General features: G+C 37.9%; 1 protein-coding gene across 4 annotated transcripts in view; it reads left to right on the top strand.

Annotated features, from left to right (window-relative positions):
* The window catches only part of PCNT (pericentrin), a 103,609-nt gene that overhangs the window by 24,071 nt on the left and 61,532 nt on the right, over nt 1–18,006 (top strand). For 2 of the 4 annotated variants that reach the window (XM_087732093.1, XM_087732092.1), the window contains exons 15-24: nt 1,381–1,413; nt 3,349–3,613; nt 3,891–3,978; nt 5,246–5,462; nt 6,907–7,145; nt 9,055–9,530; nt 10,801–11,377; nt 12,522–12,755; nt 14,455–14,619; nt 17,306–17,452. In XM_087732093.1, coding sequence (XP_087588219.1) covers nt 1,381–1,413; nt 3,349–3,613; nt 3,891–3,978; nt 5,246–5,462; nt 6,907–7,145; nt 9,055–9,530; nt 10,801–11,377; nt 12,522–12,755; nt 14,455–14,619; nt 17,306–17,452 — 2,441 coding nt within the window. The remainder of the gene's footprint in view (nt 1–1,380; nt 1,414–3,348; nt 3,614–3,890; nt 3,979–5,245; nt 5,463–6,906; nt 7,146–9,054; nt 9,531–10,800; nt 11,378–12,521; nt 12,756–14,454; nt 14,620–17,305; nt 17,453–18,006) is intronic. The other 2 variants (XM_087732095.1, XM_087732094.1) reach the window with 1 other exon arrangement.

Raw genomic sequence — 18,006 nt, 5'->3', positions numbered from 1 at the left:
GTCAAATTAAGTATAATGTAGATAAAAAATGGAGAAAATGCTGGTCAATGCAATAACATGCTCCTATTTCTGTTCAGTATGGAAATGGGTATGAATTCAATTGAGAAAATTGTTAATTGAAGGTAGACAGTAATGATCACCACTTAGTTTATGATTCCAAGTGGTTTATTGTAGCTATGATACATTTTCTTTTATTTGCAGGTAATTAAGAGATCAGTCTGCTTAAAAAAAAAAAAAAAAGGCAGAAATATTTTAAAACTGTGTGATTAGGTTTATCTTGAGGTAGAAATGGCTTTTTTCCCTTTCAGTTTTGAGCTCAGTTAAATAAAATGCTTTTTCATTGACACTCAAAATGGAGATTCACCATCTTCTGAAATACTTTTAAATATAGAAAAGCCCTGAGTTAAAGATATCTTGATTTTAAAAATAAAATAAAAACATTCAGGTGATACTTCTGAAATCAGAATAAATGATAATGTTCTTTCTGTAAGGCTAAAAATAACCTCCTTTTTCCATAACGATGCTTCTGTTTAAAAAATAAACAAATCCCCTAAACCTAAAAGCAAAAAATAAAGGAAAAACATTGTGTACAGCAATTAAACATGAACAGTTTGGAGGTTTTTGTTGGTGTTTGGTGTTTTGTTTTTGTTTGTTTGGGTTTTTTTAATTAGTCTTATGTATCTGCATTAAACTTATGAAAAAATTCTAAAGCTTGAGACAAAATAATGACTGGCTGAAATCTGACATGGTATGCTTTATATATCTTAAGATATCTGTTTCAAGATTTAGGTGTATTAAAACAGTCAACTTTACAGCGTAGTGATTGGAGACAACACACATTTTCAGTTAAAATGAAGTAGAACGTGTCTCAGATGCGTGTGCGAAACAGACGTATAATACACAAAGACAAAATTTTGGAAAAATAAAAAAGCTAGAGACCATGACATTAACCTTGACTATGTGTGTGTTCACCTTGTATTGAGACTCTAACGTTAGGTGGCGTTCTTTACTTCTGCTGGGGTAGTCGAAGCATATTACATTTGCCTTTTGTTTTAAATGCAACTTCAGATTTTCTAAATAATGTAACTGTAAACAGCTTTTGAAGTATAATAGGGTTTTGCGAGGGTGTTTTTTGTTGTTTTTTGTCATAAATTGAATAAATAATTTTTCTGTCTAGTCAGACTTTACCTTGACTTTTTCAGATCTCTGTTTGATATTACAGAATTATAGCAGATGGCACTTTATAGTATTTGCAGGAATTCTCATATTTCCTCTCTGTAGCCCTGATCTTTATTAACCTTTCAAATGTCTTTCCATGTTTCTAATCACTCGCATTCCCATTCTTTGGACCCTTTCTGTTTCTTCTTCATCTTGCTTGAGATGGTGAGACCAGAATGCAAGCCCATGGTCCAGGTGAGGATATCTCTTTTGGTGTCTGAGATCTTAAAGGTGTTTTATTTTACTCTGCTTTTCTTCACTTGAGTGGTCATTTGACAATCCATTTGGATTGGTTTGAGGACTTGTGGTGGTGGATTCAAAACATAGCAGCTGGATGATGGGATCGCTGCTCTAATGGAAGAGTGACATGCCTGTTCAAAACTGTTAAACAGTTTTCTGGGTTAATTTTGTGCTGGCAGACTTTGGTGGTTAGGCAAAACCTACCTGTGCCAGATTGGACTTCCCTTGCCTATCTCATTGGTGGTGTTACTAGTCCCTGCTTGTCACTTGACTCCTCTGGTCCTTGTGCTTGGCAGCTGCTCCCTTTGGAAGCAGGCTTGATGTTGTGGTTTAACCCCAGCCAGCAACTGAGCACCACACAGCTCCTCACTCACTCCCCGCCGATGGGATGGGGGAGAGAATGGGAAGAGTAAAAGTGAGAAAACTCGTGGGTTGAGATAAAGATTGTTTAATAGCTAAAGCAAAAGCCACGCGCACAAGCAAAACAAAGCAAGGAATTCATTCACTCCTTCCCATCGGCAGGCAGGTGTTCAGCCATCCTCAGGAAAGCAGGGCTCCATCGCACGTAACAGTTACTTGGGAAGACAAACACCATCATGCCAAACATGTCCCCCCTCTTCCTTCTTTTTCCCCCAGCTTATATACTGAGCATGATGTCATATGGTGTAGAATAGCCCTTTGGCCAGTCTGGGTCAGCTGTGCTGGCAATGCTCTGTCCCAGCTTCTTGTGCACCTGGCAGAGCATGGGAAGTAGTATAAACTTGACTAGTATAAACGCTACTTAACACACTGATGTTTTAGTTGTTGCTATCATTATTCTCATCCTAAATCCAAAACACAGCATTATACTAGCTACTAAGAAGAAAATTTACTCTATCCCAGCTGAAACCAGGACACTTGAGCTATGTACTTACTTTTCTTATTCTTTCTGTTTGCATGTTTGTTGTGAGAATTTTTCATGCCAAGTGTGCCTTTTCTGGTTTGCTACACAAAACCACACTGTAACAATGAGCTGTGTTGCTTCCTGGGTGACATCCTGTGTTTCCATAAATGTTTCTGAAGTTTCTCTTCTTGCATAATGTAAGCAGATGCTTTTCTCCAAGTTCTTTCTTCTTTAAATGCGGTTCCATGTTCAGCAGATTTTCTTTTTTTTTCCCGACCTTTTCACTTCCTGATACGTTAATGCTTCTTTAATACAGAATGTGGGGAAGAAAGCTCTCAAAGAGTTCACGAGTATGCTGCGATGCTGGCCATTGTCCTCATTCCCTGAAAGGAAGGTAGCTTGCTGAACCAGACTTGATTGCTGTTTTCTACTGCATTCTAACTTTTTTTTTTTTTGGTTGGATAGTTCTTCTTAATTCAATGAATTTAGCATCTGCTTGAGCTCATGATGGATAGCCAAACCATCACTAAAGTAATCCAGAATTGATTTTACTTTTTCTTTATTGTGATTTTGTTTTTCTGCATAGTTTGTGCTAAAATTGGTTTTGTTTGTTGGGTGGTTTTCCCTGAAGCAAATTAAATGTTCTTGACTAAATTGTTGCTTCTGGTTGCTACAACAAGCAGGTGTGAAGATTAAGCAGTATTGCAGGACTCTGCATGTCACTAGCCCAGACCTGAACCACAAGGAAAAGAGGAGGGCAGACAGTCTGCTGGTAGTTTTGATTCTTGTCATGAGGATGGTTTCTCTGCAGTGTAAATGGAGAATATGGTTTTACTGTTTTCTGAGGAAGGAATGTTTCATCTTTCAGAAGTTCATTTTCTTATGTAGCTTATGGGATAACATTTTACTGGTATCTCAACAATTAAAATATGGCTTATCTTCACAGAATGACTTAGCCTAAAGATATGTCCTTCTGAGTACTTGTGTTGGTTTTGCCTCCATTCCAGAGCTAAAAGAGCAGCTCCTGGCTCGTGCATCACGGGTGGAAGAAATAGAGCGTTTAAAACAAGAATTTGAACAGCAGCGTCAGCAAAGAAAAAGTGAGCATGAAACTGAATTGGAACAACTGAGACTTTATTTTGAAAAGAAGCTAAGAATTGCTGAAGAAAACTACAGAGAAGAATTGACTTTGCTGCATCAGAGACTGCAAGAACTGAAGGAATATTCACTGTCAGAGTTGGAAGTGAGTCAAGATCAAGCAGGGGACATCAGGTAATCTATTCTTTTTCCTTTCATCTCATGTTATGACAGCATGCTAACATTTTTTTTTTTTTAATATAAAAGATTACGTTAACATCTGAATATGTTGGGATTGGGCATTAGGTGATTTGTACTTAGAAACATAGCAATGGAAGTCATGAGTGCGCAGGCCTGAGCCGTTGTTATAGTTGCTCTGCCTACTTTCAGTACTACATTATAAGTCGGCAAGTTCATTTAACTTAATTTGTGACACATGTTACAATCCTAAACTTTAAAACCCTTTTCTCAGTTCTTCTGTTGCAGTTTTTGAAAAGACTACTGAGAAAAAAAGAAGAGATACCCTTGGTCAGTTAAATCAACAGCTGGAACAACATCAGGTAGTATTTTTGATTTATTAAAGTTCATTACATGACCTGTATGAAAACTGATGTCTGTTTCTTAGCTCTTAACGAAGAGATAGTTAATTTAAGACATTTATTAAGGCTTAATTATTTTTGACAAGTATATTGTAAATTACCAACTTTAAATAGTTCTCAGACTGGCAGAACAGATGAAACATGGTGTTCTGTAATTTTGTGTCCTCTGTTTGGGTTATCCCATGCCTAGTAAGGAGCTTATCAAAGCTCTTCCACACAAGTACAGAATTCATGGTGTTTCTCTTCTCTATAGCTTCTGTAGTAATTGTGTCTTTTATTGCTGTATGATCTCTTCAAGTGGAGATGCTAATTTGGTCCCTCTTCTATTTATGCACCTATTTTCATGTACCTTGTTGTAATTGAAGATCTTGACTTCTTTGCTCCACTTATTTGAAGTTGACTAAGAGTTTCAAAAAGGAATTTTCCTTTTTTTTTAGCTTTAGATTTTTATTTTTTAAACTAATTATAATTTTTTTTTTTTTTTACTGAGGGAATGACAAGCAGACGAGACATACACAAGATAGCATGAGCTCAATTTCATTAGTAAATCACACAAAAAACATGAGAGTTATAAATGAGAAATGTATGCATCATGCCTCTTTTCTCACTGCTATTTGTTACCTAGCTGAGTATGAAACTGCATTCATAGATTATTACTTCTGAGTTCTGTGGCATGTAGAGGGGGATCTCTTCAGTGTTGAGAGTTGATAGTTTCTCTACCCAGATGCATGCGGGAATTCCCCCTCTATTATACTTTCAAACGGCTCCTGAAACTCAGACCTGCCTTGTGGCATGATTCCAGAGTGTATCTACTTTTTCTTTTTTTTTTTTTTTTTTTTTTTTACTCAAAAGGTTCTAATATACTGACTTTTTTTGAGACTATTTTGTTCTTCCTCACCCTGTTTTACTATTCAAAGTACACTATGACAGCACTTAGGGACATGGTTTAGTGGTGGACTTGGCAGTGTTAGGTTTACAGTTGGGCTTGATGATCTTAAAGGTGTTTTCCAACCTAAATGATTGTATGATTCTACTTTGAGGGGCTCCGCCGCTCCAGTAGCACATGGAGTGGTAGGAACGGAGCAAAACCAGCAGGGTTTTTGAAAACCAGATATATACATGTCGAGCAGGTGCATTATAGCGCAATTCATGTAGTGCTCTCGTCTAAAGATTCTCAGCATGGTTTCTTCGAAGCTGAAGATGTCTTTCTAACCCATTTCTTATGTAGGAAGAACTTGCCTGTTTGCAGGTACAACTTAAAGAACAACACAGGCATGAATTAGACTCCTTAAGGTCTTCCCTTGCACTTCAATATAAGGAGGACCTAATGAAAATGAAGATGGATCTGTCAGACAAATATATAACAGAAATTGAGGAAATGAAGAGAAAGCATTGTTTAGAACTTGAGCAGCTCCGTGCCCAACTTTCAGAAGAACATATTAAAGGTAAGATGAGCTGGCAGGCTGGGAAGTAAAATGGTAAGCTTCTCATGTGGCTTATATTTTTCTTTTAAATATTTGAAGGCTTATCTGAAGAAGTTTTCAATTATTTTATTAGTTTACTATAAGCTATAGGGAACACTTAACACGTGTTAATCCCTGGCATTGACCACTTTGCTTTTTGACTTTTATGGGCATGTTGAGTTGCACTTCCAAAGATGTGGTGACCTGAAGTTGATTATTCTGTAGTAAAACCTACTACAACTGCAGAGCAGTTGCTAAAAGGAGTTGATCAGGTTTCCATTCTTGATGGACACTTGAAGGGCACTGTCAATTCCTGAATTAATATTTATTTGAAAATTTGTTAGTGTTTTCTGTCAGCTATGTTAAATGTCTCTTGTATTTGCATGAAATAGGTCAGTTCTCACTCTCTTCCACAGAGTAGACCCACTTCTGTTCTATGTTCCATGTCTCTTTTACCTGTGTTCCTTTTGTGGGTTTGATAGTGCTCTGCTCATTTAACATTAATATTTCTTTTTCCTCCTGTGTTTGCTAACTAGTTGGCATACATATTGGGATGAATTTTTTGAACAAAGAGGAAAGTGTTTATGGGGAGCAGAATTTGTAATAGGTATCTTTTGCTGTAGGGTTCAGGTGAAAGTTCCTCATGGCTAAATTTAATGAGACTTCCTATGTGATCATGGGTTTATGTAGTTTCTTAACAGTTGCTGCTTTTCTTGGAATAGTAATTTATAGAAATATACTGCCTTGTACTGGTTCAATATGAAATGAATATATTGTTGAGGTGCAGGTAAGGGATCATGGCAGATCTTGTATCTGCAACCTCTTTCTGGGAGCACAGTATGATACACAAACATTTGAACTCATCATCCATAACTTACAGTTAGCTATATAACATACATGGCTATAACTATATTCTGCTGTATGTTGGTTAAAAGGATCAGTACAACTTTTTTTAATTCACAGTTATATTTCTTATCTTCATTTATTTATTTTTAATACTAGACAGTATATCAAAACTGCTTAAATTAGACTGTTCAGAGATTTGTCCCATCTGCTTTTTGGGGAGATGCCTTATCTCCTCTTTTGCACATGCTATTTACATAAAACTTGCCTAAATCTGCTATTACATTGTCCAAAAAGAAAGTCAGCCTCTGTGGCTGTTGCTGACAGGAGGGAGGTCCTGCCACAGGTTTCATGATCCTTCCCCATTATTCTGTGTGTTTTGAAACTGATGGATTTCGTAGGTGGTGATGAAGTGGAACAGAGTACAAAAATCATCCTGATAAGGGATTCTTGTTGGTCTGTAGTTAGTATGGCTACTGATACACTGTACTACTGATAAACTGCACAGCTGACAACATTCAGCTTTAATAGGACCTGTTAAAAGAAAATAAATTCCAGAATGTCTTTGTTTTTTTCTTTTCAGAAATCACCAAGCTGCGCCTACAGAGTGCTCAAGATGCAGCACGTCAAGTTGAAATGGAGGTGGCTGAGCGAGTGTGTGTGCTGGAGGAAGAGCACAGAGCTAAGCTCTCTCTCCTCCACTCTGAGAAACGACGTATTGCAGAGCTTTCGGAAGAAATAAAGCATTTAAAGGAAGAGATTACTAAACAGAAAGATTTTTCTGTGCAGAATGAAAAGCATCTGAAAGAGGAAATGGAAGAGGTAATTCGTATTACAGTACTGTTTTGTATAGAGTTGGGCAAACCCAGATCTGTTGGGAAGGCCAAGGGAGATAGAAGCAGCACTTATCTTTAAACGTGCCTGTTTAGTAGTAGTAGCTTCAGCTTTAAATGGACTTGCACAGATACACACAAATATTGGAGTAGGAGTCTGAAGTTCAGAGCACTTTAGTGCTAAATGCTTAGTTTCTCTGCAGGTGAACTTTTCTTTAAGAGTACAGATAGTGTGGGAAGGCAGGTGCTTCAAGGGTTGATCTAGTCCACCTTTTATATTGACATGGGTCAAGCATACGTATACCACTCCAGTACAGGCAAGTACAAAAGATCCCCATCCTGAACATCTCCCTGCAGCACATCATAGTATCCTGGTGCAAAAGTAACACGGTGCACTTGCATACTGTCACGTGGTAATTCAGCAGGAGGCCCTGTGGCAGATGAAAAAGCCCTTCTGCTGAATGGGTCCCCTCTAAGAAATTTCTGGTTTTGATAGGGCTGTCTTTTGAAGCTGAAATAACTTTTCAGACCATTTTTTGAGGCAACAAGAAAGAATCGGACAACAGATTTCTGCTTTTGCTTTGGTGTAGCTCTTATACCTTCACTATCAAAGTCTTAGAGCTGAAAGAATCATATCTGGCACCTTCCCTCTTACCTCTTAAATCAGCTGTCCCATCTGAGGATAAACTTAGATTGGATGTTAAGTCATTGTTTAATTTGTTCTGATATTTGACTGCTTATGAGAATTAGATGGATGAAGCTCTCATTTCTCAAGTCCTCCTTTCCTCCCTTTTTAAAGAGAAATAGGTATGTGTATCCTTTTCTAGACTTAAAAACTGGTGGAGAAGGCCAGAGAAAACAGTTGCGGACTGTTTGTAGATAACATGGAGACTCAGCTGAAGCTTCTAATAGTGAAGTTTTCAGTACTGCTGGTTTACTCCTGCCACCTGCAGTATCCTGTTTGTGGCACTGCTGGCTGGGTAAAAGATAAGCATATACAGAATGCAGTGTTTGAAATAAGCCTGTACCCCATGCATCTGGAAATACATACTTCATTTGCCTTGTGGTCTCTTGCTCTCAGAAACAGAGTGAACCAGTTTCCTCAATTGCCCCTCTATTTCCAGTGCCCCGCTTTACCACCCCAAGTTTTCATGGATTGTATGTTAATCAAAATCTGGGGTTTTTGCGTTTCCCTTCTACCTCTTCATTTAGGTTGTAGCATAAATAAATGCTTAAATATTTGTTCAAAACAAACCTTCCAAGTGAAAACTGAAGAGTAAACTTCATACTGATGCTCCTACGTGATCTCTTATTAGCTTTTAATTTTCTTTAAGAGATGACCCTGTTTCCTTAGTTAGTGTTTATTTGTTTACCTCTAGTGTATTTTGAGTCTCTTTTTTTCCTTTTGTCATTGAGCAACCATTTGACACTTTGGCTTATGCTTTTATGCTACATGCTTTTTATGTTGCTTTTATGCTATGTACGAGATCATGGTCTTGGACATTGCATATAAAATACCACTGGAACATGTAAGGAGAGGAGAGGTTTAAATGAGATTTTTTTTTTTTTTATCATGCCCAATATAAATACCTAGCATAGCTTTGTAAGTTGAACTCCTGAAATGAAGTGGCCCCAAGAGAAAACAACATAAAGTACCATATTAATTCTAGAATTTTCCTTTAATTTTTTCTTATCTTCCTCACTCCAATTAATTCTTAATAGTGCGTTGAATTCAAGTACCTATAAATTGACATTTCAACCTTACTTTTATTTGGAAGGGTGACTTCACTGCAAGAACTGAATGTCTCCAAGACCTTAAATGCCTGAGAAGGTTCACTTCACACGCTTCAGTTTTTGGTTTTGGTATTCTATGTGTTTTTTAATAATTATGTTCACAGATAAAATATAAAATTGCTGAGGATCACAAGAATAAATTAAGAGAAGCCAGAGAAGAATTCCAGAAAATGGAGACTATGTACAAAGAAAAAGAGAAGAAATGGAAATGTGAAAGCGAGGACCAGAGAATCCAAGCAGAAGAGAAGTTATCATTGTTGCGTATAGAACTGCAAAATAAAGCAGAATATGAGAAGCAGAATTTACAAAAGGAATTTGAACTTCGTGAAGCTGAAATGAATCAGCTTCAAGATCACCAGGCTGCCAAAATTCTAGAATTGGAAAAGTTGGTAAAAGAGCAGCAAAACAACTTGCAGCAACTAGAGGACACCCTTGCAAGTGCACAGGCCATGCAGAAATCTCAGGAGCAATATGACAGTGACCTGCAGGCAGCCAAAGCGTGCATGGCAAAAGAAATGGAAAAGGCCACACTTTGTCTGCAGGAAGAATGTGCACTGAAACTTATGGAAGCACAAAACAAGTAAGTCCTCAGTATTTGAGCGCTTTCACTTACCAGTTCAGTCATTGTTATTGCTACTTTTTCTTATTTTAAACTTAATGAGTCATAGTGATGTAGGTTTGTCACTTAATGGCACCAGCTATCTTATATATGTAAAGCTTACTCTCCCAAGGAACAGTAATGCTATCCATTACAGTTTACTATAGAATTTTGTTTCATGTAAATGCATTTAATCTAGTCTAGCAAATCAAATGAAGTGTAGTCAAGTTCTGCCTGTTACAGTTAAGAATACAACACCCAGCTAAAAATCATATACTAGCCTTGAAGAGGGTAAGTGTTACAGGACATGTAAGTGGAAAAATTCTCTAAATTTTTTCAAGTGTTTTCAAACAATTCAAATTAATTTGAACAAGTTTTTCCTGTTGAATGAAGCTTGTGTTATCCTCTGAATGCTGAGGTTGATGGGCTACATATGATATTCTTCAGTTCTGGTTAGACATGAAGGTTGTAACTGCTCAGTTTTTCCTCCCCTTCCTACCTGCATTGTTTGTGTTTTGTGTTTGCATGCATTGCTTCAAATTTATCCCTTCTTTCCTCCCCAAACGTATGCCCATAGAACAAGACTGGGGAAATAATTACAGTAAGAAAATGCTGAAAGCAAGAACGTAGCCTTTAAATAACCAATAACTTTTTTTAATTATTGGTGTCTGTATCCAAAAATACTACAGTTAATGATTACAGTAAATTGCAGCATTTCAGATACTAAATCTTCTTCATCAAGCTTTAAGCAGACCTCAGAGAGCTGAGATGAGTTTGGAGGAGCCCCCAAGTATCCCACATACACTTCCACAGTGGTTTTATGTCTTAGGCTTAACCAGATGTTTTTAGAGATGTTTCTTATGACAGTTTGTTTACTTGCAGACAACACATTGGAGATCTAGACAATGTATATACTATGTCCTAGATGCTCTCATATGGCAGTATTTTCTCAAACAGAGAATGATATTTCTATGTTGCTCTGTATTAGTGAGTAATTTAATAGGGGTTCCAGTCTACCTAGTAATAACTGGATACTACCAAGTGACATCACACAAACCTTTAATTATGTGGTTATGAAATCATCTTTGTAGCTTGCTTTGAATTAGTTCTGTATTTGAAACATAAAGAAAAATTTGTGGAGGCTAAGTACAGCCTACTTATTTTTCTTTGATTTTTATTTATTATTTCAATGTTTTAAAAAAAACAGTGTCTTTTCGACAATATTCTCTTAACGTTCTTGGAAATAACACAGGTTTATGGAGGAACACAAAGCTATGACTCAGAAATTCACAACTGAGCAAGAGATTCTTCTCCAAGAGCTGAAAAAGAAACACGTTGATGAGCTGGAACTCCAAAGTCAGCAGTTACAGGAGAAGCATAAGCAGCAAATTTTGTCTCTTACAGCTGAGTTTCAGACAAAGCACCAAGCTGAAATTGAGACACTTAAATCTACACTAGAAAGTAAACAGCAGATTCAGCTTGAAGCTTGTGTTGCTGAACTACAGACAAAGCATCAGGCACAAATTGATGAGCTGGAGGCTAAACACTTATCAAATCTGGATTCCTTGGAGTCATCCTACCTATCTGAAATTCAAAATATAAGAGACGAACACAGTCAGGCTCTTGAGAAGCTCCAGCTGCAGCACACAGAACAGCTCCATGAAAAGGATAAAATGTATCAAGCTCGCTTGGTTCAGGAGATAAAGACATTGAAATTAAAGCACGATGAAGAACTTCAACTTTCCCAAAATAATTTGAAAATTGAGCTAGCTGCTGTTCATATGGAAAAACTTAAAGCCATGGCTGTTGAAGCCGAAGAGGCTCATAAGGTGAGTCAGAAAGAAAACTTAGCATAGAAGGTAAAATTTCATGGTACATTGTGTAGGATCACCTTTTCCCTTGTTCTTGGGATGTATTTCTACAACCTCCTTTGTGCTAGCACTAACACTTGTGTGTGGCCATATTGTGAACTGAAATAGGAAACTGAAGCTGAAAATTAAGTCCATCTGTCACTCCCCCCCCCCCCCCCGCCCAAATGCTCAGACTAATGAGTTTTCTGTCTCAGCGTGTGGAAAAGGTACAAACGAAGTAAATATTTTTAACATTATTCAGATTGGAGGGTCTCTATTGTGTGGCTCAGAGCTTCTCTGCCTGATAGAGTTACCATGTAATTCTTCAGAAGCTATTAGAACAAAGTAAATGTAATTCTGTAGGTTAAGCTACATCTCTAGGAATCCAAAGATCCTCCCTAGTGGCATAGTCTCGAGGGGAAGAATAGAAGAAAGGTATCTCCAAAGGTCCCAGATGGGATTTTGGGAGCAGGTCACGGGCAAGTGGACCTTGCCTTAGGGCCTTTAATAGCCATCCATAGCTTTACTCTTGATAGGGCAGAGGTATGAGCTCTTTTAGAGTTCAGATGGGTAAAAAAATGTGTTCCCAAGACGTCTCCAAGTCAAAGAGGTAAGAAGGCTTAGCTTGTTGCTAAAACTTCAGAGCCTTTCAGAGAGAGATGTACTGTTTTTCAGACTTGTCTGTCACCATGCCCGCTTCCCAAAATTATGATTATATGTTGTTTTTGTGCCCGCAAAGCCTAAGAGGAAGATCTTGTGCGGGGAAAGGTAGGTATTTTTCTTCTGTCCTATCTTTGCTAACTAATCTTAAATCTGAATTTTAATTGTTCTTGAGTGTAAAGAGCTTCAAAAAGCAGAAGCTGAAGATTGTGCTGATGGGGAGTGCTGTCACAGATAGAGGAAAAAGTAGGGAATTTACAAAACTTTACTAGATAGGAAAAAAACACCATTTCAGTTACATAGTATGTATATGTAATATGTATGTGTGCTCATCATACATGAGGCAATATTGTTTGTGTTTACTTAAAAAGCTTTGATACAGCAGGACATGTCCCTTACAAATGGGTTACAGAAATATTTGTACTTACTTTTTCTTCCCTTTTTTTAAATAATACTTACACAGGATGACTTAAACACAGCTCTTCAAAATCAAAGGAAGCTGCTGGAAGAAGAAAAACGTCTGGCCCTGGATATATTACGTGGGGAAGTATTACATATGGAGGAAAAGCATAGAAAAGCACTCCAAGAACTTCAGGATCTTCATGAGGCAGAAATTAAGAAATACAAGGAAGAATACTCCAGGGAGCTGGAAAAAGAACTGGGGAAACTAAAAGCGCAGCATGAACATGAGCAGGAGGTCGGAATGTTGCTAATACCTAAACCCAAAATAATCCATACTTTAACATAAAATAAATTCAGTATTATTAACCTCAAAAGTAAGGCTGTATATCTAGATGCTTTTTGGATCTTTTTTTTAATAGTGCCAGTAGATAAGAGGAGACAAAGTTAACATTTTTAAGCCTTGCTTTATCTAAAAGGACTTAAAAGAATTCAGATATGTATATTTTCCTGAATTTTTAAAAATATAAACCCATATTTGCAGTGCTATCTTTACTGGGGAGTGGGGAAGGAAGTGGGCTTGCTTTCTTCTGAGTTCCTGCTGTATTTAATTCAAAATGTTAAAGCTGCCATTTTGATGCAAAACTAATAGGTAATAAATTGGGTCATTAACCATTTGTGGAAAGTAACTGCTCACTTCAAGCTTTTATAAGTGAACAATCTTTACTAATGTTGACTTCTTTTTTTTAGAGAAATTGTAGTAGGTAATACTTTTTCCAAATATGTTTTCTCAGTGAGGTTTGGAAATCTTCTTAGTTCCCCTTAAATCTTTACCATTTCTTCTTGTTGGGAATGTTTATGTGTACGCTTGATGATGTTTACTTTCATAATGAAGGCTGAAAATTTGATCATCTACACTAAGTTCTCTTTAAACATTGAAATGGAATAAGATCTTCTACTTATTCAGTGTTTTATACAATCTGACTTCTGTTGATGCAAGCAGCCACAAGTGATCGAGACATTTCACTTTTCTATATTATTACATTCATATATTAGGAGAAGTCGCAAACAAAATAAGCTTTATCCAGCTATAACCAAACAACATATGTTATGTTAAAATGTAACTTACTTTTCCTTTTTAACTTACTAATTTGAAAATTGGATAGCGTGCCAAATAACTCTCTAATAACTGGTGCACTGTTGTATTACTTGGTGTACCTCACAAAAAACACGTAGGTTTGAGGAGATCCCCTGTGTTCTTTTGGACTGTCAGGCTGTAGAGCTGGTCGTGGTTTCCAGCTGGCTCTTTACTTTTGGAAGAATAGCTTGCCTGGGAAGTTAGTTTTGTTAGTTTTGTGCGAAGTTCTCACAATTACTAAATTTTTAAGCCCTTCATCCTAAAAAAAGGATTTCTGTCTATTCTGATGACTACAGTGACTCTTCTTAGAGAGGATAATAGAAAGAAAAAAAACCCAAACAAACAACAAAACCAAACTAACAAAAAAAAAACCCCAAATCTTTCTCTGGTATTTTTGGTGGACTTCTTTGTTGTATCTCAGAGGATAATTGCATTAAATATAGCTGCATGATGTTTAATCCCATTTGAACAAGAGAAATTGCATCTTAAACAAAATATGCTCTCCCTGTGTTTCTCTCCCCCTCTTTCTTCCTTATTTCTTTGAATTTCTCTTTAGACGAATGTCTGTTGGAAAGAACATGGAGGGAGTACTCTGTTGGTCTGACCTGATGGTCTCATGAATACAGGAAACACTTGGTACTTAATGTCATATTGCTTCTTATCTATTTTTATCAACTTGTTTTTTTCCTATAGTCAGGATGATGAGAGATAGCAGCTCTGTATGGCCTTGAGGATTGGAGAGAACTATTGGTTTTTACTCCTAAGAATTTGGCTGAGCTTGATCGCTGCGGGGTTTTTTTTGTTTTATTTTTTCCTTAATTACACTAACGCTAAAATATTTTATATTACTTGTCTGCAGGTGTATGCTTCTGCATCGGCATCTGAAGTAGAAACTGTGCGGACAGCTCTTCTGGCTCAGTTTGAGGAGGTAAAATTGAAGCAGCAGCTTCAGTTCCAGGAAGAGATTGAGCTGCTGAAGTGTCAGTCAGAGGTACTGCTTGAACAGCAGATTGCACAGCTGAAGGTAGGGTCTGATTAAAATGAGCTTCAGAGCATGCACCGGTAGTGTGCTTTTTCTGACAAAGAACAGTTGGTATACACTTTTGTTCTTCAGCCATATGACTTTAAAAAGACAATCTGAGTTAGATCTCTTCCTTGCTTACAGTGTTAGAACTAGAAAAGCAGTATTGAAAACAATGCAGTGTTCTGTAAGCAGTCATGGTATTTACTACAGGGTTGTCTTAAAATCCTGAATTGGATGTGGTGTCCTTCAAACAAAACCAAAAAAAATCAGTGGAATGTATTTGCTCCAAGCAACAGTCCTTGCGTACATTTATGTTCAGTTTGTTATTTGAAACTTTTTCTTTTTGGTGTCTGCATAGACCAAGCCTTTGGCCTATCATCCCTTGTCTACTGCGCTTGTGTATATATGGCAACAAAAATTCAGTGTTATGTAAGCTTTTACCAAGTGTGTGATGGCAGCGAGCACTTCGTGCATGAGACTTTTTTGCAGTTGTTCTTAATTTCTGCTTTCTTGGGTTCATCATCTGAGTTCCAAACTTTCATCTTGATGAGCATCTTCAAGATGCTTATCCCTGAAAATTATCTTTGTTTAGCCTAGTGCACGATGTAGTAATCGCCTATCATCTTCTAAGCCTTGTGCAAAATGTCTTCATTGGTTAGCTGACAAGCACGTGTAGAGCTATTAAATGAATTATTAGCTATTAAATGAAAGACACATCCTGTGTCAGAAGAGAGAGGGAAACTCACCGACACACTGGGAGCAGTGCTTACATTCATTTCAGTGTTATCACTGAATTGAGCATGTGTTGAGCTCAACTTGTTGAGCACAAATAATTTAGATTAGATGAACTACTATCTGCTTATTTGCTTCTCCTTGAGAAATTGCAACAGATCCTTACTGTTCCTGTCAGTGCTCCAACCTGAGGTGAGACTCTTCCTAACAGTCATTCTTTGACCTCTCTCCATCTGGTGCAGCTGTCTTTTGAAACAGAGGATACAAGTATATCCTGAAAAGCTGCTGGAGGTATAGTTGGCATTGCTGTCCTCAGCTGAACCCCAGTCTTTAGTCCATAGAAACTGGGACTGGACTGACTGTTATGTATATACCGCAGAAGTGATGCCTGGTTTTCTCTCTCTTGTGTTGCCTAGGTGCCTTAGTTACTGAGTATAGTATTTGGGACACCAGAAATCTCTCTTTTAATTGAAATTTTGGTAGGGGTAATTCTACTGCTAGTACAGATGTCTCTGTTTGTTGTTTTTTTTGTTTTGTTTTGGTTTTTTGTCTCACTACCTTGATGACTGGTGTCTTGTCCCAGAAGAGACTGACTGGATCTCTTTGCAATGTCAGGCTGAGCTGCATCATGGTCTGATACAGGTTCTTCCAATGAGCCTTCCCCTACCTGCTTCCCTTGTGCTCATTTATGGGGCTGTCTTCATGCCAGCCAGTTTCCTTGCTTTCTTCCCTCCCGCTCCCCTAGCAGATTTTAGGTATTCAGACTTCTTTTCTACAGTCTGGCATAGTCTTTTACTGGATGCACTGCTTCTCAGAAGAATCGACAGGCTGTTTCAGAGACTTTGTCCACAAGTTTACTGTACTGGTTGAGGAAAGTCCTCATACTCCTTTGTCTGTTCATTTTTATCTTGCTAACTGCTAAGTGCTCTGCTGTTTGAGTCTATAATTCTATGCAGACCTGGCTCTTCTACCTTGCTCTGCTTCATGGATTCTGGGTAGGAGTTGGTATTGTTATTGCCCAAGTGCCAGCATTGGTCTTGATCTTGGCTATGATGACAGACCTTATGGTCTCATTGAGCAGCAAGCAGTCCTCACCCGAGGAGCTGGTGATGAATGGGTTATTCTACTCAGTGCAAGCACTGGCTGAGTCTTCTGCAAAGAATCCAGGACAGCTCAGGTGACTACACATGTTCTGCTCTGAAGTCTTATTTCATGCCCTGGGGAAAAAATTGTTTTCTTGACTTACCGATAAAAAAAGGTAGCTATCACCTTGGAGTGTATTGGTTTTCATAGATCAAATTGCATGAGGTTTTGTTATACTGTGACCAGGAAGACTTATTTCCCAGTTCTGGTGTTGCAGAAACAATTACTTCCTTTTCGCCTCTTTGGGAAGGGATCCCAGGACCTTGTTTCACCTCCCTTATTTTCCAATGCAGCAGTGGGGGTTGTCTAATAATCCCTTCCTTTAAGAGTGCTTTAGAGTACTCTGAGGTGAGGTCCACTTTAATAGCTTCTAGGTCATTTAGCCATGTAAATCTACCTTGTAGATTTTCAGTTTGTTCTGGTAAATCACTCCTCCTATGTGGAACTCAGTACTATGCATGTTGTACTACTTGCAGTTGCTGAAAGTGGCTTCTGTCCATCTCTGTCCCAACTTATCCATCTGTTTTCTGGTCCTCATCACTATCTCAGCAGTCTGAAATGACCCAGGTCTCAGTGGGCACATTCAGATAGTTCATTTACCTACTTAACTATTTTCAAATCATAGTTTTGGCATAATTTTATTGATTGGGGGTGTTAACTATGTAAGTTATTCCTGGTTAATCTGAGAGGTAAGGTGTGCATATTTAAAGAAAAAAAAAAAGGGGTGGGAGGAGCATTTCGTTGTGGGTTTTTTGGGGGTGTTTCTTCTCCCCCCCTGCCCCGTAAATCAAACTATATCTGACTTACGCAGGATGAATTTGAAGCTGAAAAAAAGGCATCACTACATGACAAGGAGCAGATGTTGATTCAGGAGAGGGAGAAGGCACAGGCTGCTCACCAAAAGCAGCAAGAGAAGTTATCAGCCCAGCTGCAGGAAAAAGCAGTAATCATTATCCAGGTGCGTGGAAAATATTTTAAACCTAGATTTTACATGCGCTTCTGTGGTTGTATTTTAGCACAGTGCTCTCACCTTTCTCAAGATGTATATAGAGGGACTGTGTGTATAATTCTTGTGATCACTAATTTTCGAGGTGTAATGTATGATGGGCTCTGTCTCTTAGTTCGAGCGCTACAGCAGTAACATGGAAATTGAAACTGGGTATCAGCTTGAAAACTGGTCTTCAGCCATTTCTCAGGGAGATTAACACTGCTTTATAAAAGAAGGTTGGATGTTTGCCTTTTTGTTGTCTGTGTATTGATGCCATCTGTATCTATCATGGTTTTTTTTTGTCAAGAAAATAGTGCTGTAGTAGCTTTTGTTAGACCAACTGCCCTATAGCTTGGAGGAAGTAAGACAGGCAAATGGGAAGTTTGGATCCAGAAGTGGCAAAGATAATATTCATTTGCCAAACAAAACAAAATTTTATGCTTCCTGTAGAAGCAAATATCTGAGTTGAATCTAGGTTACCCAGAAAGCTTTAGAGAGAGGGGAACAGCTTGAAAAAGGTATCT

Source organism: Nipponia nippon, unplaced genomic scaffold, assembly GCF_047370975.1.
Source record: "Nipponia nippon isolate SJK-2023a ecotype South Korea unplaced genomic scaffold, ASM4737097v1 scaffold_5, whole genome shotgun sequence".
In the NCBI taxonomy this organism is placed as follows: domain Eukaryota; kingdom Metazoa; phylum Chordata; class Aves; order Pelecaniformes; family Threskiornithidae; genus Nipponia; species Nipponia nippon.
The sequence above is the reverse complement of the archived record's forward strand: the minus strand, read 5'-3'. Positions and strand labels throughout refer to the sequence as shown.